General features: G+C 43.0%; 1 protein-coding gene across 2 annotated transcripts in view; it reads right to left on the reverse strand.

The window, feature by feature from the left end:
• Positions 1-417: 417 nt before the first annotated feature.
• LOC135203752 (pre-mRNA-splicing factor CWC25 homolog) overlaps positions 418-22,970 on the reverse strand; it is a 24,172-nt gene continuing 1,619 nt past the window's right edge. The window contains exons 1-7 of one of the 2 annotated variants that reach the window (XM_064233695.1): positions 12,443-12,574; positions 11,822-12,031; positions 9,971-10,124; positions 8,983-9,146; positions 2,207-2,671; positions 888-1,423; positions 418-589 (exon numbers count right to left, since the gene is read on the reverse strand). In XM_064233695.1, the coding sequence (XP_064089765.1) occupies positions 475-589; positions 888-1,423; positions 2,207-2,671; positions 8,983-9,146; positions 9,971-10,124; positions 11,822-11,941 (1,554 nt within the window). In that variant the 5' untranslated portion in view covers positions 11,942-12,031; positions 12,443-12,574 and the 3' untranslated portion in view covers positions 418-474. Of the gene's footprint in view, positions 590-887; positions 1,424-2,206; positions 2,672-8,982; positions 9,147-9,970; positions 10,125-11,821; positions 12,032-12,442; positions 12,575-22,970 lie in introns of those variants that run through there. The other variant, XM_064233694.1, reaches the window with a different exon arrangement.

Here is a 22,970-nt window from a genome sequence, read left to right on the forward strand (position 1 = left end):
GTCTGTAGCTATTATGGCTCCTTTTACACCAATACATAATGTCTCCTATGCTTTTGGAGGTAAAATATCTAGCAAAAATTAATATTGGTCTTCTATTTTGACACTAAGGGTGCCCTAGGATGCAAGGTTACCAGAGCATCAGGTTTAATCTGGCTGCATCAGAGTAGGAAAGCATCCTTAAGTCATTGAATGAGAATGTTAAGTACCCCTTGGCTTAAAAGAAAAAAATTATTCTACACGGATTGTTTATGCTATTTAAGGAAAAGAGCTATGTCTGTATTACAAACTCATTACTAATTGTACATATATTATTTAATGTAAAAATACATTAGTAGTCACTTAATAATCAAAATCCTCAAGTTTTTGTATACCAGAAAGAAAAATAGTTTTGTTAGGAACTTCAATCAAAATACTCAAGTTCTTCAAAAGCTTTTACCATAAGTACAACTGTACAACAAATGGTTTGCACCACCTTTACTTGCGGGCAAAGTTACTTTCCATGTGTGAAGATCCTTTCTGCATGGAACTCACCCTTGATTTCACACGATCTTCAATGGATCCCTTGGAAGCAGCAGAGAGGAGGTGACTTCTATGGGTAAAAAAAAAAATGTATAATTGATACCTGATATATCTTGTACATAATTTTCACTGTAAATATACCTAATACACCACCAACATAAAAAAAAGAGAATTAATGTTTATTCAGCATTTTAAAGATTCTGCATCTCATTTTTATTTTTGTTAAGAAAACTGTAATTGCTTTTTGTGGATTACCTTTTCCTCAATGGTTAAATAAAGAGTAATTTCATATAAGAGATGACAATATCAAAATAGGGTACAAGATGGGCCAACAAATACATGATTTAACTATATATTTCACCACTCACCTTCTAAATTTACTAACATCCTTTTCCATTTCCTCTTCTCTTTTCCTCTCTTCAACGTATCTCAGTACATTCTCCTTTCGATCTTCGTCCCTCTTACGGGCTGCCTCCATCATCTCTTGCCGTTTCTTCTCCATCTCTTTCTCAGAAAACTTCTGCTTGCTTCTCCCAGGGTCATCTCTGCCCCTTGAGTCGTCTCTATATTTTCTATCTCGGCTACGACTTCTACTCCTGCTTCTTGTGTGATCACGAGCATGCCTGTATTTCCCGCCATATTGATCGTGATTTTTGCCATAATTATATTGATTTCTAGGCCTATCCTCATATCTCTCTCTGCTCCTTCCTCCACCTCTGTTATAACCTCTAAATGCACCTCTACCTCTGTTGTCATATCTCCTCCTTTCAAATTCTCTGTTGCCATATCTCTCATCTCTGTTTGCAATTCTGTTATCTTGTTTTTCACTATCATTCCTCCATCTTCTGTGGTCATCTCTGCGATTATCAAAAAAATTTTGCTTCTCTCTTGAGTCGTACTTTCTCTGTAATGACAAAAATGGCAAAATTGTTACGAGCTGGCAAGTTTAATTGGCTTTCACGTTGTAATGCAGAACAAAATATAACTCAAACAGGAATGTCCTCAGGAGGAAAAAAACACACAAGTCCACAAAACATTATTCCCCTAAACTTAAAAAGCTAAGCTACGCATGAATATCAGTCTCCCAAAAAATCTGTTCCAAAACTGACTAGACAGAAATCAAAATAACATCTACCTAAGGTGCTCATCAAAATCTACCCATTATTATGAGTTTCACTCCCCCCAAAAATCTACAATTTCAAGACTGACCAGAGGGATATCAAAAGGGCCTTATGAACTACAGGCCTAAACAATATTATTATAACAATAAAAAAAAAAAGGGAGTTAAAGAAACTAGAAAACCAAATCAAGGGGAGAACTAAATTTTGAACACAAATCTGTGGAGTGTTGAAATAAAAAAATTTGTAAAAAAACAGAACTAAGGGAATTCTCCCTTGCTAAAGGATCTGTGTACTTAAGAGGTTCAGTTCTGTTCATCAAGGAAACAAATATGAAATCCAAAACTCTTATTATTTTTTTTTATTCATTGAAGTGTCAAGCTACAAGAGTTATTCTTGGACTGGCTAGTTTAAAAGATACGGTATACTGCAAAATAATAAAATATCATCAGACACCAGAGGAAATGAAAGAAAACATGCTAGGCTAACAAAGATCCACTTAAAGAAATACTTGGATCAATAGGTACAAGTTCCGATTCAACTTGCCTCTACTTCTTATGTATTCTCACCTTTTCCCCTCTTTTGTCGCTATCTTTGGAAGATCCACTTGAGTCAGATGAAGAGTCATCTGAATCATCACTGCTAGATTTGGATTTCCTCTTCGTCTTTGACTTACTTCGTTTACCGTCGTCTGAACTCGATGCTTCACCACTGCTAGCCGCTCTTTTCCGAACTTTCTTCTCGGTAGTTTTCTTTTTCCTTCTTCTATCATCCTCTGAATCAGAGGAATCACTGGTGTTGCCAGATCTCTTCATTGCTTTCTTCTCTGCCGTTTTCTTCTTTCTTCTTCTATCGTCTTCAGAATCAGAGGAGTCACTGCTGCTAACAGATCGTTTCTTTGCTTTCTTTTTGGATTTACTTCTGTGTTCTGAATCAGATGAATCACTTTCATGAACAAACTTTTTCTTTGACTTGGCCTTCTTTTTGTTCTTTTTCTTTTTCTTTTTAGATTTTTTGGACTTGATACTAGATATCTGGAAAGAGACAATATTTAATATAAAATATGCATATATAAAAGCATATGGAAGTCATCAGGATGGTCACCTGCATTCAAGAAGTGAAGGAATTAAAAGGAAAATGACATTTTCATGATAAAATAAGATTTTATGTATACTTACCAAGTACTAGTTACATAGCTATAGTTTCTAAAACCGTCAGCAGCTAGAATGTGAAATTCGCGGTAGCGCTAGTTTGTTTTGGTCAGGTGATACCACCGCCCACTATTGGGGGAATGAGGAACCAACACCATACGAAAATCAGTTGTTCATGCCCTATTATCCATGTGAGGGGAGGAGGGTGGGCTTCGATCATGTAACTACTTGGTAAGTATACATAAAATCTTATTTGTTCCTATACGATATACAAACCCTCGGTCCTTTACATAAGGAATTACTTTCAGCGTAGCTGGAATTACGGCCGTTAAATTCTTGAACAAGGTGGTTAGGCAGTAACTGCTGTGTGGCATGCGGGTAGGTCAGCCTGCCCGGATGTAAACACTCCACTTTGCCTTCGGCTGTCTTCCGACGAAGACGTGTTTGTGAGCTCTTGCTGACTGGTCGATCATTTTCCCAGTGGGATCTTTCTGGGACTTTTTTTGTTTTTTTAATAAATATGTATATACGGTATTTGATATTAAATTCAATTAATATACAATCCCACTTCTTGTTATAGCCTTTATAGCCGCCTTTCTACTTTGTGTTAAGAGTCGGCGGCAAAGGTATGCCAACATCTTTATTATTTACATTCTTTAGCCCCTTAACGCGAGGACGAGATATGTATTTAATGTGAGTGATATTGATCCAGTAACGAGACAATTATTCATCTGAAATTTATGCTTACGCTTGGGAATTACCGAGGGGAACTTCAGAGGTTTGCCCTTTGTTTTGTTTTATATGGTAATTTCTCTTCTTCATCCTTTCACCTACTATCGGACGAAGGTAGAAGAGGGGGCGTGTGGTGTTGATGTTTGGGGGATCTCCTCTCACTTTGGAGGGCGGTGCCCTTGGATGTGAGGGGAGTATCCTTATTACTTTAAATCATTATTTCTTTGTTTTACAGACTAACAGTGGTGATTGTGTTTACAGCAGTATTGGTTGGATAGCTCTTCGTATTGGTTATCCTAACCTTGGAATTGTAACTGTGACTCATAGCATGTTGTGATACTGATCCTTGAGTGTGTGTACCGATCCCCTGCTGGTAATCATACTCATTTACCACTATACTACCCTGGAGTTACGTCACTGGACTAAGCTTTTGCCACTGCCCTGTGTTGTTTTATCTATTCCTGATGGTAGAAGTCTGGCAGATTTTGGAGGAATCAATGAGGAAGAGAGCTCGTCAAGTGTCGTCATCCTTCTTTTCGAGATCATCACCCCTTCAACTCCCAAGGCTCTTTGCCATGGAAGGAGAAGGTTGTCTCTCCCCCTAAGAAGTCTCGTTACGGGACTTCTAAGGGTCTGTCTCCTCTCTGAGGAGGCGGTTGGGTCTTCCGCTGGCTCTCCCGTTCCTTCAGGAATGGGAACCGTCACGCTGTCCCAAGGATCTTGCGTGTCGGGAGCCGTAGAAGCACAACCTTCACTTCGCACTTCTGCTGCTAGTCGTAGAGGTTCTAAACCTAAGACTAGTTCCGTGTCGGTCGCTCGTTCGCGAGTCCCCAAGTGCACGTAATCTTTGGATTTGCGTACATCCAGAGTCGTTGATGCTGAGTCCGCTCACCATCATGACTCGGGCACGGGATGGAAGAAAGGAGAGAGTAACTCGGGGTGACTTGCGCCTTGCCGGTGATCACTCTTGCGGTGATTGCTCGGCTCCCAGGGTTGACGTGACGGTCAACCGTCCACGCAGAGACCGGTGGAGGCTCCCCATCCAGTCCTCTTGAGAGGTTTCAGCCTCGACGAGGACTTGGACGAGTCAGAGGATAGTATCGTCTGTCTCCAGTCAGGTGCACGCTCAGCCCCACCCAGACGACGGTCACGTTTGCGCGACCGACCAGTCTCAATGGTGGCAGACGCTTCGCCTGCCATGCGAGTTTCATAACCCTCCTCAAGGAAGCGTTCTCTCCACTGCTGCTCCATCAGGTCCTCCTTCCCAAGTCGTGCTTGGGCCTGCTGCCACAGCCCCTTCCTGGATGGGAGAACCTTCTGCCGTCCTGAAGAAGTTGGCAAAGAAGAGGAGGAAGGTGTCGTCGTCGTCATCTTCGTCGTTGTCTTCTGCCGCCTCTTCCCCATCAACTTCCAAGGCCCCCCAACCGAAGAAGAAGAAGGGACTTCTAAGGGTTTGTCTCGCTCCGGTGAGACAGGTGGGTCTTCCGCTGGTCCTCCCGTTCCTCAGGGAAGAAGAAGACGAGGACCGTGGAGGTACCAGCCACCACTGGTACCTCCGCTCCCGGCTCCAGAGGTTCCACCTCCGAGTGTTTTTGTCTTCTAAGATCTGCAAACACTTGGGCAAGACGAGAATTCCTGATAATTGTTATTACGATAATCGGGAATCTCAATAAATGCTCAGGAGTCTCGCTAAGCCATTAATTCCTGGAATTTCTAGCATTCGAAGGAAGAACTGCTGCTGAAGGAAGAATATCTCGGGATAGGCTCGGCCTGGATGGACTTGACAGTCCGTCGCCTCAGTACGCGGTCACCCCCGGGATAGAGAAGAATGGGCAATAACACTCAATCCTCCTCTCTTTTTTCCCTTTACTTCTTGGTTATACCAGAATGAAATAAGAGGACTTCGGTGGAGTTTACTCTTCGGAATTCGAACCTGAGAGACTATGTTTTTGGTTCAATCCTAGGATCTTACCGAACATACGTCAATCCGTTCAGGATGGATAGCACCGAGAGTTTGAATACCTCTCCAGTGCTACTGTTTTGGGAACATCCAGTTCGGCTTGAACTAGTCGTCTTCAGTATCCTATTATCATCGGAGAAGTCTTCCTTCAGGAAAACTTCACCTTCGCTCTCTTCATTAGAGAATGAAGGAGGTCTGCTTCTAGTCCTTATTCTTGTTCCTTGAATGGAAGAGAATTTAGGCTGGAGGTCGATGTACAGGAACCTACAGATATACTACGTATATTTCTCTCGCGACATCTGTTATCAGTTGAATTGTCCTAGCAGTAGGCACATAACTGTAGTTAACTCTATGGGGATGTTACCGAGATGAATAGTATCTTCTCTTAATTGACCTACAACTCGGGACTGCCTTGTAGGCCTCCCAAGAGTTACTGGTTTCAATTTTGAGATACTAGTGGTATAGTTTACAACACCACCACAGCGTTTGCATTCACCGAATAGGAGGGTTTTCTTCCCTCCCTTTTAGATTAAAATGCATATGCTCAAGTGTATTTTTCTTGCGCTCGATGGTTCTAGCCGAACGCATTCCTTCATGGAATGGAATACCTGGCAACTCAGGATGACAAGTAGGCGAGAGCTAGCGGTGTATGGCCCTACCAGCCTGCCTGCCTCGTCCAGTATAGCTAGCTCCCTGAGATAGTTCGGTCGGGTATTCTCTCTCCTCCTCTGCGATGATTGACTACCGATTCGAATCTCTGCCCGGCAATCACCAACTTAGGTCTCTAGTTAGCTGGAATTCTCACATACGTGTATGACCATCTCTCCTGCATCGCCTTTTGCTGTTGCAAGAATTTTCAGATAGAGATATCTCACTAGACTCGTTATCATCTTTTTGTTTACCTCACGGTAACAGAAGTCTGTAGCCTAGTCTTCTGCTTTATCGCACCTGCTGCTGCAATGACGAAGAATGATATTCTTCAGACAATCTGAATTTGTCTTCTAAATACATCTCATAATTCGTAGGTGTGCAATTATTCTTTGTTCACCCCTGAATTGTAGATGAATAACAGAAGACTTTGCCCGTTCCCCGCCCTCCCAGCTCTGCTTCCTAAGTAAATAGAAATGTCCTCCCTGATCCAGCCCATGAGAAGCGGTTCTTCAAGCAGTACAATCCCTGTTTTCATTACTGAAAGATGCTCCACTTTCATTGCAAACTCCGACTTCTCACCTAACAGCAATGAAATAGTGGTTTAGCGTTTTCAGTCCTCTGTAAAACAACAGGGATTAAAGCCGTCTTCACTGGTTGGTGCCATCGACAGGACTTTTTCTTCATTCAGAATCTTGAAAGTTGACTTCTCTCGATTCAACTGTGAAGAAGTAGGTCCGCATTCACCTTACTCATTCACTAGCATATAGTATTTTTTCTCCTTGGTTGAGATTCAACTACTACGAGAACTTCTGTCTTGCCATCAGGGACCTCGGTCTCTAGAAGGCAATTGACTATCGTCTGATGGGCGCATGCCTTGAGAGAATCATCCTCTTGTCTCCCAACATCGGTGGCGAACAAGACAGACGATTTGTATGGTTTCTCGGCATAACCCTTCAAAGGCGAGTGTCATGTGACTATGTCTCGGATGTATGATGGCTCACACTGAGCGCAGTCAGTTGGCAGCTGTTGAAGAGTCCGAGATCGTCCTGAGCTACGCTGTGGACTTTGTATTGGTTGATCCAGATCAGTTATTACTTTGTCCTATTGGCATGTTGCTGTACCCATAAGGATCGACACCCACCATGGAGTGTCGGTGTCTTTATCCGTTGCGGACTGCCATTGCAGAAGTGTCTGACGAATATTACGAGACAGTGAGAGACTTTTCTGCAGTTGGATAGTCCAGTGGATGGGTACTTGTCATCACTCCGAAGAATAAGGTCTCATTGTGACCATATTTATCTTTCCCTTCTGGTCTAACCACAGGTCCTTGGAACCTCATTTCCTTGGACCGGTGGTGGATGCTTGCAGGTTGTGTTTGCTTACCTGGCTCCTTCAAGAGGACAAGTTGCATCTCACCTATGGTGTGCAGTTCTCGAGGTATACTCCTTTCCAATGGTGCTCTGTTGCGATCTGGGATTTGTTAACAGAATCGCCTGAGGGGGCGACTGCTCATGGGGAGACCCCACTGACCTCCCTTGGGCTACCAGTATGCCTCCTCCCAGGTTCTGGGGAGTTTGACAGGGACCTTTGCCTAGGAGAATCAGTGGGCCAAACAGCCACCTCCTCCAAGATCTACTCTTGCCTCTAAATTGGCCACAACATCGGGTACGGGTGTGAGAGAGCCAAGATTAGGACTGGGAATGACAGGTGGTGGGGAAGGTTCAGAGAGAGAGAAATTATCATTAGACAATTCCTGACTGACTAAGCTTTTAGCTTTAGATCTAAAAGCCGCTTTTCTCTTTTTATCTCTCTCTAACTTGTTCGTGTAACTAGTCAAGATTTTCCAAGTTCTTTAATCCCAATTAATATATTCTCCACAAGTTTGATCTGGCATATAAGTCTGTCCCCTAAAACCTGTGCAAACTGAATGTGGATCACTAAAAGCTTTAGCGATCCTAGCATTGCAGCCTTTACTGCAATACCTAATCCCAGATGTACTAGTGTCTGACATTATGTAGACAAATTCAAAACTAGTTAATTTCAGTGCAAAAATATTTAAAACTATTTGAATTTCAAATAGCTAATCACCGAAAACAAAAGCTACCAATATTTTAAGCGTACTTCACCAAATAACTTCAACAATGAGCGACGGTAAAGAATTCCAAAAATTTTGCTGACTACTGAAACTGTGTTAACAGTACCAGCTGGCAGAAACAACTGATTTTCATACGGTGTTGGTTCCTCACTCCCCCGATAGTGGGCAGGGGGTATCACTTGACGAAAACAAACTAGCGCTACCGCGCATTTCAAAAATTCTAGCTGCCGACGGTTGTAGAAACTATAGCTATGTAACTACTTGGTAAGTTGCATACATAAAATTACAGAATTTGTCAGTTTATGGTAATTAATTAGATGTAGACCATCTTTTAAAATTTTACGGCAACATCCAGCACTCGCATCCCTCCCATCTGAGCCCATTTACAAATAAATTAAACAGTGACTGACAATAGTTTCTTTTTCATACAGCAGACAGATGGCACTAGCTACTATGATGCTATTAATGAATAAGCTTGACAAAAAAAAAAAAAAAAAAAAAAAAAAAAAAAAAAAAAAAAAAATTGAAAGGCTAGTATCACACTGAAATATCAAATCAGCATCAAAAGTTTAAGATGTTTTCTATGAGTAATGCACTAATGCTTCAATTGCTTACTCTAAGTTAAAAAATCACGATAGTAAACACATCAACACGAGTGTATCTTCTAAATTTGCCCTCTAAAATATCTGAATCTAATTAGGAAGATAATTCAAATACCACAAAAAATGATGTCATACCATTTCAGGTGAAACTAACCAACTGTTGCAACTGTTTCATCTTGACTGGATTAGCAGTAATTTCCCGTTTCGTTTCCTCTTCTCTCTGACGGATCAACAGCAGAGGGTCTTCCAGCAACTTGCGACGCATATCAACTTGCAAATTATCGTTTCCTCTCCGGACAACAGACTCGGGGTTGATTTCTGAAATGTAAAGGAAATATATGAGAGTATTATAGTCTAGGTAACTATGGTGCTAAGGTACCTGGGGGATCCAACAATTATCTAGAACCTGAAATGAGATCATCCAACACTGAATGCCAATTCCAGATCACTACAGTGGCCAAAACACTACATTAAAATATAATTACAAGGTCTTGGGAATTATTTTGGCAGAAAAAAATCAGGAAACGGCATTCATCCAGTGCCATGTACAAAATTAATGTTCTTGACATACTGTATTCCTGGTAACAGTTAAAAAAACTGGACAAAACTTGGGAAAGGTAATTGTATACTACAGTGTCAGGGTTAGCAATACAAACATTTCCCAGTTTAAGAACTAGCTTCTCCCATCTCCCTACAATTTCTGGAATTCGCACCAATCTCTGATTATTTCAAATTCCAAGGAACGTCTCACTTTCAAGAAAGATTATATTTCCATTTGAGGTTCAATTTAATAACTCTTCCTTTTACCCTCCTTTAGGATTCCATATTTTTTAATTTACAGATACCGCACTTGAGAAGAAAAAATCATACGTGTCAAAGTTCTGATATGAAAGATGACTTTATATGTGCAAATGTACAGATATTTACAAGCTTCAAACAAATCAACATCATCCATACGGGAACATATTCTCATGAAGTGCTCGAGGGAAAAATTAGACCAATCCATTTTCAAGTTCACTCAAGCATTTTACTCTCCTGTTTTATAATATACTAACATAAAAGTATTTACATACTGGGATTCACACTATATCAGCAAGTACCACAACCTTATAGTATCAATACATCTGTAACAAAATACTTACCATGTTCAATTGTGTAAACAGGCTTGTTCTGCTGTTCGGTGGTGCCTGACTCCTCTACCTTCTCTTCCATTTCTAACTTAACCATCTGCTCAAAAGCAGAATCGATCTTACGGCCAAGCAAATACTCTTCTCGACTGACATGGCCCCCGGGACCCTGCATCCAAATATAATTTGCCATCATTACAAATATGAAATTCAAATTCTGTAAAGTGCATCACTCTAAATTTTAAGAAGTACCTAACACCACTGCAATAAAAAGACAACACCTATCCTTGTAAATATAAAACAATACTGTACTCAAAACATGAAACAAATTCTGCGCATTCTTGTCACTGTATTTATTTGTAGCCCTGTAACTCCATACCTATAACCTACAATCTAATACAGCATACGGTATTCGGCTTGACTAAATGACAAACTTTATTCTTTATTTCAACAATACACAATTTACATTACAAAATGGCATTTATGATCCACAACATCATTAAAAATATATAACTGGATATAAGTTACAATAAATAAGCTGCAGTCCCAAGCTCCTCTTGCAAAGGTTAATTCAAAATCTATTTACTATTCGCAGGGAAGCTCCTGAATGATACAAAAAGAACTGCACATTTCAAATATCAAGGCAACTTATAAAAGGCTAATTTTTCTGGTTTCTGATTAAAACAATTGTATTTGCTTAAATAACTTACACTACTTACAAGTTCAATAATCCTCTTCTAACAGTCATTTCTAAGCACAAATAATCTATAGAAACATTTACTTCACAGATTGCAATAGTTCCTAATTAATACAAATAAAAATGTTGTCATGACCAAAGTATAGAATAAATCTACAAGAAATGCATACATCTGAAATTTACAGGGTCTTCTATGATCAAATATGACAAAAGAATGCAATTCTTTAAATCAAATGGCATCTTTTAGCAGTACATATTCATAAGATGCCTTCTTACACAGGCACAAGTACTTTATGTACTCAGAAATGCAATCTATCATTTACTTAACAATTAATATAAAAAGCCACAGAACACATCTCACTTGAAACAAACACATATTAGGCTTATTGTAGCGGGATCACAAGCTTAAAAGCAAGCGGGATAATCCCCCCCACATAAACTTAACCAATCCAGCTGCCAAACTCACCCTCAGTCACACTTTCCTCTTTACACTACAGAATACACGCAGGGCAATTGACCTATACATACACACAGAACAAAAAAAAACACAAACACATGTACTCACCCAACTCCAGATACTCTGGGCTATGCTGTGCTGTCCGCCGGTCGAGGTCGCGGAGATACCAACAACAACAAAGACGACAACCAAGAATCACAACCTACAACCCAACAACACCCAAGGACAACAACCCCACAACTCAACAATAAACAAGGAATACAACCACAACTCAACAACACAGCACAAAGCCAAAACACACACCCACTAACAACACCAAGAAATCACAACAGCTCACCAACAACCACCCTCAATCATAACAACCACAACAACTCACATATAACTCAACAAAACCCACAAGCACAACAAATCTAACAACACAGGCACAACAGCTCTAAACCCATTAACATCAAAACTTAATAACAACCAACAACAAATCAACAACACACAACTTAGATGAATTTCAATGCCTTCAACACTCTTCAGAGACCGCCGCCGACACTAGTGACTATCACAGCTTCTGACTAAAGACTGATTAAAAACACAGAACTCTAACAGCTAACTCCAGCTGCACCAGCAGACAACCCAGAACTCACCAACAGCCAATTCAGTCGTTAACTACTCTCTCTCTCTCACGTTGTCAAATGGAACTTCAAAACTCCTCTATACTTACCTTGTACATCCAATCAAGCTTGGCATCACCCTTCTTCTCTATGGCTCCAGATTCCTCGGCAGTCTTCTGCAGCATCTCCCTCTCCCTTTCCTCCTTGAGTTCTCTCTGTAGTTCCGCCATTTTCCGGTCTTCTTCGGCCTTCTGCTGTTCTGCTTTCCACACTCTTTCTTGATTTTTCAGAGTGTGGGGGTGCCATGATTTTTTCAGATTCTATAGAAAAAATTAGGGCTTTATTAAGAGACTATCACAAAGGATATAGTACATACTTGAATAACATCCATGGAAAAGATAAGGATAAAACTGGAACACAAGTAATAAATTATCAAGCAATAATTCAACAGCAATAAATGCGAAGATGTAACGATAAAAAAATAAAACTATTAATACAAACAAAGTTAATGTATAACAAGGGAGTATAGGTTACGTATATGCAAACTAAAATAACAAGAAAATTAGGATGGTATAGTGTGTAAAGGATGCTACGGAATGGAATATGTGATTTGGGCACAAAGGCAAGCACTGGGACCCACAGGGTCATTCAGCATTATGATAATGAATGAAAATGGAAATATAAAAAAATAGAGTTTTCATATTAAAACTAGTACGTATGTAAATACCTACCTGAACACCTGAATTAGCCCTGGTCACCTGACCAGCCCGAACAACACCCCACAAAAATTACCAACACTTAGGTAAAATTTTAACTGCCAACGCTGCAGGTAAACATTGTTACTGATTCACCTGTCCATGGTTGGCGGCCGACAGTGACTACTCCTGTCAATCATTAAATCATTAATCATTTGACGAGGGGAGAAGGGTGGGTGTCATTCAGGTGTTCAGGTAGGTATTACAATAAAAGTTTTAATATGAAAACTCCATATTGCAATACACCACCTGAACACCTGAATTAGCCCGATTTACAACATTTAATTGGAGGTGGGCTCATTCATTGTTTCAGCCCTACCACTCAATGTACAATGGTATAAACTCATTAAACTATTACCTTGGATTAATACTGTTAACTCACCTTCAATCAATGCTCAACGTTAGTCTGATAAGTAAGTCTCGTCTTGGTCACGTCTAACCTCCCATGAAGTATCATAAACTTCTCATGTGTGGAGGGGAACTACACACCTCACATCTGGCTGTACAGCCTCCCATGTAGTATAGAGGATAAGTCCCAAGGGCAGATCCTTCCAGAAATCTCCCATGTGGTATCATATACCTCTCATGTATGGAGTGGAACTGAACATCTCCCATGTGGCTGTTAGCCTCCCAAGTATGGAGAATAAGTCCCAAGGGCAGATCTTTCCTGACGTCCACTGAAGGCGAGTGATGAATACAGAAGTTGCGATGAGGGAGCTGAGCCGCTGCAAAAGAACATACTTACCAGGGATAGTACACCAAACCCAGACATAAACCAGAAAAGTAGGCAGACTAATCTATGAAAAACGAGAAAACAACAAAACTACTACTTCCCCTACCGATCCCACGCTAATTGCCGACTAACCTAACACTGAATTAGCCACTACGAATGGCCCTAGCGAGTAACCCCTCTGACATGAACTGTACATCTCTCAAGTAGAAAGAAGTAAATACCGACACTGATTTCCAAGATGCTGCTACCAAAATCCTGCTTACTGAGACATTCCTCAGGAATGCCAATGACATTGCTACACTCCTGATACTATGCACTTTAGGGGGTGGAACATCGTTTCCCGAAACTATGTCTTTGGGAAGAGATTGGGAGATTACTTCCCTTAAGAAAAAACTGATTGCGTTTTTCGATAGCGGTCTAGAAGGATTCCTAGACGAAACAAATAGTGATTTCGCTTTGTACTTTATCGTGTTGTGTGAGAACTTTAGTACATAACTTAATTACGTACGTATAGTCATGGGCCCCAAGAAAGTTACTGAAGTTCACGGAAAGAAGAAGATGCTTTCTATGGAGACAAAAATGGAGATTATCAAGAAGTATGAGGCTGGCATGCGGTTGAGTATGATCACTAAGGAATAAGGCTGAAATCCATCAACGATAGGTGCCATTCTTAAGCAGAAGGAAGCCATCAAAGCAGCTGCACCTTCCAAGGGCGTGACTATTTTGTCCAACAAAAGGAGCCACGTGCATGATGAGATGGAGTGGCTGCTTCTTTTATGGATTCAGGACAAAGAAATCGCTGGCGATACGATAACCGAGACGGCAATCTGCCAGAAGGCCAGCGCTATTTTCGGCGATGGAGGAGAAGGGACATACACGGCAACCCCAGACTTCAAGGCTTCTCGGGGGTGGTTTGATAAATTCTGTAAATGGACTGGCATCCATTCGATGGTGAAGAAATTGAAATTTTGTAAAAAAGTAAAGTATAAAAAAGTAAAACAAAAATGTAAAAATAAAAAAAAGAAAATAAAAATTTAATTTTAAGTTTTTTGTAAAGTTAAGTGCTAACGTTTTCTGCCATTTGTTAATGTGTTTCATAAAGTTTAGTGTTAATGTTTCCTGTCATTTTTTCACTTTCGGAGATTGCCTCACTCGACAGGCAAGGTTCCACATTTTACTACATACGTACGTATGTACATACAGTATTTCTTTGTACCATGTACACTAATACACTTTATTTATAGGTATGTAGTACATATTAGTAGTATATGTAGTTTAAGTTAGGTATTGAAGGGTCCAAATTGTTATATTTCATTGTTTATTGGTCAATTTAGCTTTATTATAAAATTTACTGGGGTGTTTTTGTAGGGCTTGGAACAAATTAGGCAATTTACATGTAAAATGTGGTTCAAGATACGAAAAAATCAGGTTACGAAGGCCGCCTCGGAATGGATTAATTTTGTATCCTGAGGTACTACTGTACTTGTAGACTGTCCCACAGGTGGAGCATAGTGTCTGTCCAGCAAGAAATAGGGTCTACTACCGGAGAGAAATATACCGGGAGACGATAGTTCAACCTTGTGGCAAACAGATCCACCTCTTTAACAGTGATTGGACAACCTCTTGCGCTAATGTCCATTCGCTTCCTCAGACTTCTTTTGAACGGCTCAGTGCATCTGCTAGGACATTGAGCTTTCCTGCAATGAACTACGGAAGTAATGAGGTCTTGCAGCTTTCGCACCAACATAAGATTCTCTGCGTGACGATGTTCAGGGTTGACGACCTTGTACCTCCCTCTCTCTCTAGGTAAGCTAGTGCCGTAGCGTTGTCTGAAAAGAGTGCTATGACTTTCCCCTGGACTAGATCTTTGAAGCTTAACAGAGCCTCTTCTATGGCTCTTAATTCTCGGAAATTTATTGATTCCTCCTGATCCAAAACCCTCCAAAGGCCCTCGGCTTGAGCTTCCTCCAGGGTTGCACCCCAACCCTGATTTGAGGCATCTAAATACAGACGTACGTCCGGAGTCAGGAGGGCAAGACTTACGCCATTGGTCAGATGAGCCTCTTTTGACCACCACTGAAGATCCTCGAGGTGGGAATCATCCCAGATTATCACTGCATTCTCTTCCTGAAAGTCCCAGCGATTCCCGAGACGTACCTGCAGAGAATGCATCCGGAGACGAGGGCCTGGAACTAGAAGGGACAGAGATGACATCTTTTCCAGAAGACTTCTCCATTCTTTTGCAAGTTACGCTTTGTCCGAGATGAAGAGATTGACTTGTCTCATAATCGACCGCACTGGTTCTCGAGTTGGAAGACCTTCAAAAGAGGCGTCTGAATCTCCACGCCGAGATAGATAATAGTCTGAGAAGGGAACAGGGAACTCTTCGTCGTGTTGCTACAAATCCCCAATGTCTCGCAGAGTTTTAGAAGGAAATTCCTTGCTCTGAGAGCCTCCTATCTGGAAGAGGCTTGAATTAGGCAATCGTCCAGGTACCTCCTCATGCATGATAGCAGAAACAGGAGCCATCACCCTCGTGAACACCTGAGGTGCTGTGGTCAGTCCGAAACAGGACTTTGAACTGGAAAATTCCCAGTGGACCTGAGAAACAAAAGAATCTCTGAGATTTTGGATGTAGTATTGGAACTTGGAGATAAGCATCCTTGAGGTCCACTGACACCATCCAGTTGTGTTTTCGGACTGACCTCAGCACCGACTGAGTCATTTCCATGCATAACTTCGTGGAAACGATGAAACGGTTCAGGCCCGAAAGATCTATGATGGGCCTCCAAGAACCGTCCGCCTTGGAGGTTAGGAAGATTCGACTGTAAAGCCCGAAGTGGGGGGAGCTAGTTCTAACGCTCCCTTGTCCCACAAGGAACGAATCTCCGTCACCAAAACTTTCCCCCTGATGGATGACGGTGAATAGCTTGAAAGAACTACCGGGAATTGGACAGTGGAGGGGCCAAGTGGAAAGGGATCTTGTACCCCACTCTCAAGACCTCCACCACCCAACTCTCCACACCTCACTTCTCCCAGGTTGTTACGAAGGGGGACAAACAACCTCCTACTGGTGTCGACGAGGGCAGTCTCTCCTATCTCCGAAAACCCTTCTTCTTGCTAGAAGAGGGTTTGGAGGAAGCAGACGAAGGTTTGGATGAAAAATGACAATTTGTCGAAAAATGTTATTGTTATAATACAATTAAGTTTGTTCATACTTACCTGGCAGATATATATATAGCTGTATTCTCCGAAGTCCGACAGAATTTCAAAACTCGCGGCACACGCAGTGGGCGGCCAGGTGGTAGTACCCATTCCCGCCGCTGGGAGGCGGATATCAGGAACCATTCCCATTTTCTATTCATATTTTATCAGTGCCACTGTCTCCTGAGGGGAGGTGGGTGGGCACTTAATTATATATATCTGCCAGGTAAGTATGAACAACTTAATTGTATTATAACAATAACATTTTGTTCATGAGACTTACTTGGCAGATATATATATAGCTGAATCCCACCTTCGGATGGTGGGAAGAGACAGAATAGGATTTGTAGGAAACTTAAATTAAGTAGATGATACCACACCTTGGTTCCTCCACCTGTTAGCAAAGTAGACTCTGTGATTACTGTCACTACAGCCTGCTTGTGCTTAATCAGAGTTGCCAGCCAGGTGGAGACCTGTAGTGCTGGTGCGCTCTGAATGCTCTGTCAACGGGGACGTGACCTCAATGTGACAAGAGCATAGAGCCATACAAATGAGGGCAACGAAGCAACTGACCACCACCTGACCAACTAACAAAGACCCCCTGAACACTAAGCTAAAAGATGGGAGGTCTTCACCAAAGCCTCACCACAACCAAAAAACACATCAACTAAAACCTAACCTAAACCTAACTAAGGGATAGGGAGAGAGCTACCTTCAGCCCCCAAGACTGTGTCTGCAGAAACGTATGGCCCAAGAGAACAACAGTCCTCGTATATCGTTCTCACATCTCTCAAGTAGTGTGAGGCGAATACTGAATTGCTCCTCCAAAAGGTGGCGTCAAGGATGTCCTTGATCGACATGTTCCTTTGGAAGGCAAGCGAGGTGCAACAGCTCTGACCTCGTGAGCTTTCATTCTCGCAAGAGGCTCAAATCGATCTGTGTGGAAGACGAATGAGCCTCTTTAATGACGTCCCTCAGAAAGAACGCCAAAGCGTTCTTGGATAACGGTATATCGGGTCGTTTAATAAAAAACCGAACACCAGAGATTATCTGAGGGACCTCGTACTTCTTTAGTCTTGTGGACATAAAACTTTAGAGCCCTGACAGGGCACAGGACTCTCTCAGGTTCTGGCCCCCAAGGCTTGTCATACCCTTGATTTCAAAGCTCCTTGGCCAAGGGTTCGACGGGTTTTCATTCTTTGCTAAGAAAGTGGGACTCAAAGAGCAGACAGCATTGTCCCCCTTGAAGCCCACTCTCTTACAAATGGCCTGAATTTCGCTAACTCTCTTCGCCGTCGCCAGAGCAGTTAGGAAAAGAGCCTTCTTAGTCAAGTTCCTAAGAGACGCTTCATGTAGAGGTTCGAAAGGACTCGACATTAACAGTCTAAGGACTAAATCCAGGTTCCAAGAAGGAGGCCTCGCCTGAGGTATCTTGGATGTCTCAAATGATCTCAGGAGATCGTGAAGATCCCTGTTATCAGACAGGTCTAGTCCTCTGTGTCGGAAGACTGCCGACAGCATGCTCTTATATCCCTTGATAGTCGGGACCGCCAGTTTCTGCACATTTCTTAAAATAGCAGGAAATCGGCTATCTGGCTCACAGAGGTAGAGGAAGAGGTTAAATTCCCCTCCTTTCTACACCATGCCCTGAAGGAAGCCCACTTCGACTGGTAAACAGCTCTCGATGGACGTTCTCCTAGCATTGGCGATCGCCTTTGCAGCTGCTTTAGAAAACCTCTCGCTCTGGCCAGCTTTTCGATAGTCTGAACGCAGTCAGACCCAGAGCGGAGAGGTTTCGGTGATATCTTGCGAAGTGGGGCTGTCTGAGTAGATCTTTCCTCCAGGGCAATGTCCTCGGAAAGTCTATGATGAATGACATTACCTCTGTGAACCATTCTTTCGCGGGCCACATCGGGGCGATCAGGGTCAACCTCGTCCCCTCCCAATGCCGCGAACTTCCTTACTACTTCCCCCATGATCTTGAATGGCGGGAAGGCATATAAGTCCAGGTTCGTCCAGTCCCAGAGCAGTGCGTCTATCGCGACTGCTCCCGGATCCAGCACGAGTGAGAGCAATAAAGAGGCAACCTCTTTGTTCTCGACGTCGCAAAGAGGTCGACTAACGGACACCCCCACAGTCTCCAGAGCTCTCGACAGACGTCCTGGTTGCAACGTCCATTCCGTCGGGCAGGATCTGATCTGTCGGCTGAGAGGTCTGCTTGACGTTCTGGACCCTCCCGCGATAATCTCGTCAGGATCCTTATCCGTCTCGCATCTGCCCACAGCAGAATCTCCCTCGCTAAATAAAACAGAGGACGGGAGTGTGTACCTCCCTGCTTCTTTAGGTACGCCAGGGCTGTGGTGTTGTCCGAGTTGACTTGGACTACTTTCTCTGCAACCTTTTGTTGGAAGAACTGTAGCGCCAGAAAAACCGCCGCTAGTTCCTTTACATTGATGTGCCAGGACACCTGTTCCCCCTTCCAGGTGCCTGACACTTCCTCCCCTCCCAGTGTTGCTCCCCATCCCGACACCGAAGCGTCGGAAAACAACACTAGGTTCTGGCTCAGAAGCTTTAGGGACAACCCCTCTCGAAACTTCCGAGGATCTAACCACCATCTTAGATGGTTCTTCACCGATTCGGTGATGAAAAGGGTCGCATCCAGATCCTCTCTGACTCTCCATTCGTCTGCTAAGAAAAACTGGAGAGGTCTGAGGTGTAGTCTTCCCAGGGAAACAAACTTTTCCAGCGAGGAAATGGTTCCCAGCAGACTCATCCATTCCCTCGCCGAGCAAGCTTCCTTCCCCAGGAATGCCGAGACTTTCTCTAAGCCTTGCAGCTGTCGTTCCTGGGACGGAAACGCTCGAAAAGTCACTGATCCATCTGAATCCCCAGATACACGATGGACTGTGTTGGGGTCAGATGCGACTTTTCGAGGTTGACTAGAAGTCCCAGGGACTTCGCCAAGGCCAACGTGAAGTGAAGGTCCTTCAGACACCTTTCTTCTGACGATGCTCTGATAAGCCAATCGTCGAGATACAGGGACACTCTTATTCCTGCAGAATGTAACCATCTCGCTACGTTCTTCATGAGCATGGTAAATACCATCGGAAGCCGTGCTTAAACCGAAACAAAGGGCTCGGAATTGCCAAACTTTGTCCCTTAGCATAAACCTCAGAAACTTCCTTGAAAGAGGGTGGATAGGCACGTGAAAGTATGCGTCCTGTAGGTCCAAGGACACCATCCAGTCGCCCGGTCTTAAGGCTCCTAGAACCGACTGAGGTGTTTCCATCTTGAATTTTTTCTTTTCTCACGAAAAGATTCAGGCTGCTTACGTCCAAGACTGGACGCCACCCCGACGACTGTTTTGGTACCAGGAAAGTCTGTTGTAGTATCCTGGTGACCCAGGTCTAGGACCTGCTCCACCGCTCCTTTTCGAGATCATTTGTTCCAAAGATCTAAAATGTATTTTCATGATAAAATAAATTTTTGAACATACTCACCTGGTAGTTATATATATAGCTTACGTCCCTGACGTCACGGCAGAATTTCAAAACTCGCGGCAATCGCCGATGGGTAGTCAGGTGCACCACCTGTGCGCCCTCTACCAGGTACGTAGCACCATACCAACTATTCCTCAGATCTTCCATGCCCCTAGTTTCTAGAGGGGAGGAGGGTGGGAATTTAATTATATATAACTACCAGGTGAGTATGTTCAAAAATTTATTTTATCATGAAAATAACATTTTCAAAACATCTAACTCACCTGGTAGTTACTTATATAGCTGATTAAACACCTTTGGTGGAGGGTCAGAAACAGCTATCATCGTTGGAATTGACATAAGTGTTAATAAAAACAAACTACGGGTTCGTACCTGTTAAGGAAGCTGACTTTAATGATATCCTGTCTCATTGTGTCTGCTTTCCTTATGAGGTCCAGCGATCCACCCAGGGGGCTGAAGACCTCTTGGAGACTGTCAACCGGTCAAACCTCTATGTGACTAGACTCCCTAACAATACTCTTGTTCCGGGCACTACTAAGGAACAAGTTTGATCACCTGACTAAAGATCAATGATTGTGGAAGACTGCATCCAGTCTCCACAAACAACCATAACTTTTCAATAGTTCCAAGAGAAGAAAAAGAGTATTGGATTATGGGTTTTAAGGGGTAGACCCTTTTTCCCACTACTGAAAGAGCTGCTACAAACGGACCCCAGTGTTGTAGCAGTCTTCATACAAATAAAAAGTTTTGCACTTGCGTAAGATAGTGCGACGCAAAAACTGACTTGCTCCTCCAGAATGTTGCGTCCAGGATATTCTGAAGAGATCTATTTGTTTAAATAAATGCTACCGAGGTTGCTACAGCTCTAACCTCGTGAGTCTTAACTTTAAGTAGCTTCATATCTGCTTCAGTACATGCTGAATGCGCTTCCCTAATTAATTGCCTTATAAAAAAGGATAGCGCATTCTTCGACATTTGCAGAGAGGGTTTCTTGACCGAACACCAAAGCCCTTCTGAAGTGCCACGTATTTGTCTCGTTCTCTCCAAGTAATGCCTCAGAGACCTTACCGACAAGAACTCTCTTCTACTTCCTCACCCGTGAGATCCGAGAGGTTCGGAATTTCGAATGACTTGGGCCAGGGTTGAGAGGGGCGTTCGTTTTTGGCTAGGAATCCCAACTGTAGCGAGCAGATGGCTTTGCCCTGTCTGAAACCTACAGTTTTGCTGAAGGCATGGATTTCGCTGACCCTCTTTGCTGTTGCTAGGCTAATCAGAACAGAGTTTTCATGGTGAGGTCCTTAAGGGATGTTTCCTGTAAGGGTTCGAACCTGTCACTCATGAGAAACTTGAGGACTACATCCAAATTCCAAGATGTTGAGGATTGTATTCTTTCCTTAGTTGTCTCGAAGGATCTAAGAAGATCTTGTAGATCCTTATTATCAGATAGATTAAGGTTTCTATGCCTGAAGACAGCTGCTAGCATGCTCCTATAACCCTTGATAGTAGAAGCAGAAAAGTTACGTCTCTTCTTGAGGTATAGCAGAAAATCTGCTATCTGAGTCACAGAGGTACTGGAAGAGGAAATAGAGTTGTCCCTGCACCATCCTCTAAAAGTCTCCCACTTCGATTGGTATACCTTAATGGTTGAAGACCTCCTGCTCTTGCAATTGCACTCGCTGCCTCCCTCGAAAATCCTCTAGCTCTTGTGAGTTTTTCGATAGTCTGAAGGCAGTTAGCTGAAGAGCTTGGAGGTTTTGGTGATACCTTTCCAAGTGGGGCTGTTTGAGTAGATCTACTCTTAACGGAAGGCTTCTTGGGGTATCCACCATCCATTCCAGTACCTCTGTGAACCATTCTCTTGTCGGCCAGAAGGGTGCCACTAGAGTCATCCTGGTTCCTTCGTGAGCCACAAACTTTGTAACACTCTGTGTACCACTTTGAATGGGGAAAGGCGTACACGTCTAGATGTGTCCAATTCAGAAGGAACGCATCTATGTGGATTGCTTCGGGGTCTGGGACTGGAGAACAGTAAGTCTCCATCCGTCTGTCTGCGCTGTTGCAAAGAGATCTATGCAAGGGCGCCCCCAGATTCGCCATAGACTCTTGCCAAACTTCCTGATGGCGAGTCCATTCTGTTGCAAGACTTGATGTTTTCTGCTCAGGATGTCTGCTCTCACTTGCTTTCTCCCTGAATGAAGCGTGTTACCAGAATCACGTTTTTTCCTTTTGTCCAGAGGAGCAGTTTTCTCTTGCTTTTGCTCTGTACAGAGAGACTGAGTGGAGTCCCGCCTTGTTTGCTGATGTAGGCCAATGCCGTTGTGTTGTCGGAGTTGACCTTGACCTGTACCACCTTGTTCCGGACTTACGCTCTCCAATTCCTTGAGAGCTAAAGAAAAACTGCAGTCATTCTTTCAGATTGATGTGGAACTTTACTTGCTCCTTGTTCCAGAAGCCCTCCGAGACTTCTAACTTCCCCAGTGTTGCTCCCCAGCCCACCGAGTCCGAGGCGTCGGAAAACAACACTAGGTCTGGGTTCCTCTGCTCTAGGAGAGGCCTTCCTGGAGCTTGACGGGATCGTTCCACACTGTAGATAGTGTTTCATGTCGTTCGAAACAGGAATACACATTGACTCTAGTGTCTTCTTCTTGTCCCAATGCTGATTTAGATGAAACTGCAGAGGGCGTAGGTTCAGTCTTCCCAAGGAGACAAACTGTTCTAGCGAGGCGAAAAAGGTCCCCAGCAGACTCATCCACTCCCTCGCAGAGCACTTCTGTTTCTTTAGGAAGTTTCTTATTTTCTCTAAAGCTTGTTCCGTTCTCAATGTGGACGGAAAAGCCCCGAAAAACCCTGACTCTGAATCCTCAATCCCCAAGCCCCTACAAGATTTCCTGGGATGGGATCAGTTGGGATTTCTGGGTGGTTTAATCAGAAGGCCTAGGTCTTCTGATAATCGAATTGTTTTTTTCTGAAGATTCTCCAGACAGTTGGCGTAGGAATGGGCTCTGAGGAGCCAATCGTCCAGATACAATGAGGCTCTGATGCGTTTCTTGTGTAGCATTGCTGCTAC

Source organism: Macrobrachium nipponense, chromosome 36 (genome assembly GCF_015104395.2).
Source record: "Macrobrachium nipponense isolate FS-2020 chromosome 36, ASM1510439v2, whole genome shotgun sequence".
NCBI lineage: Eukaryota > Metazoa > Arthropoda > Malacostraca > Decapoda > Palaemonidae > Macrobrachium > Macrobrachium nipponense.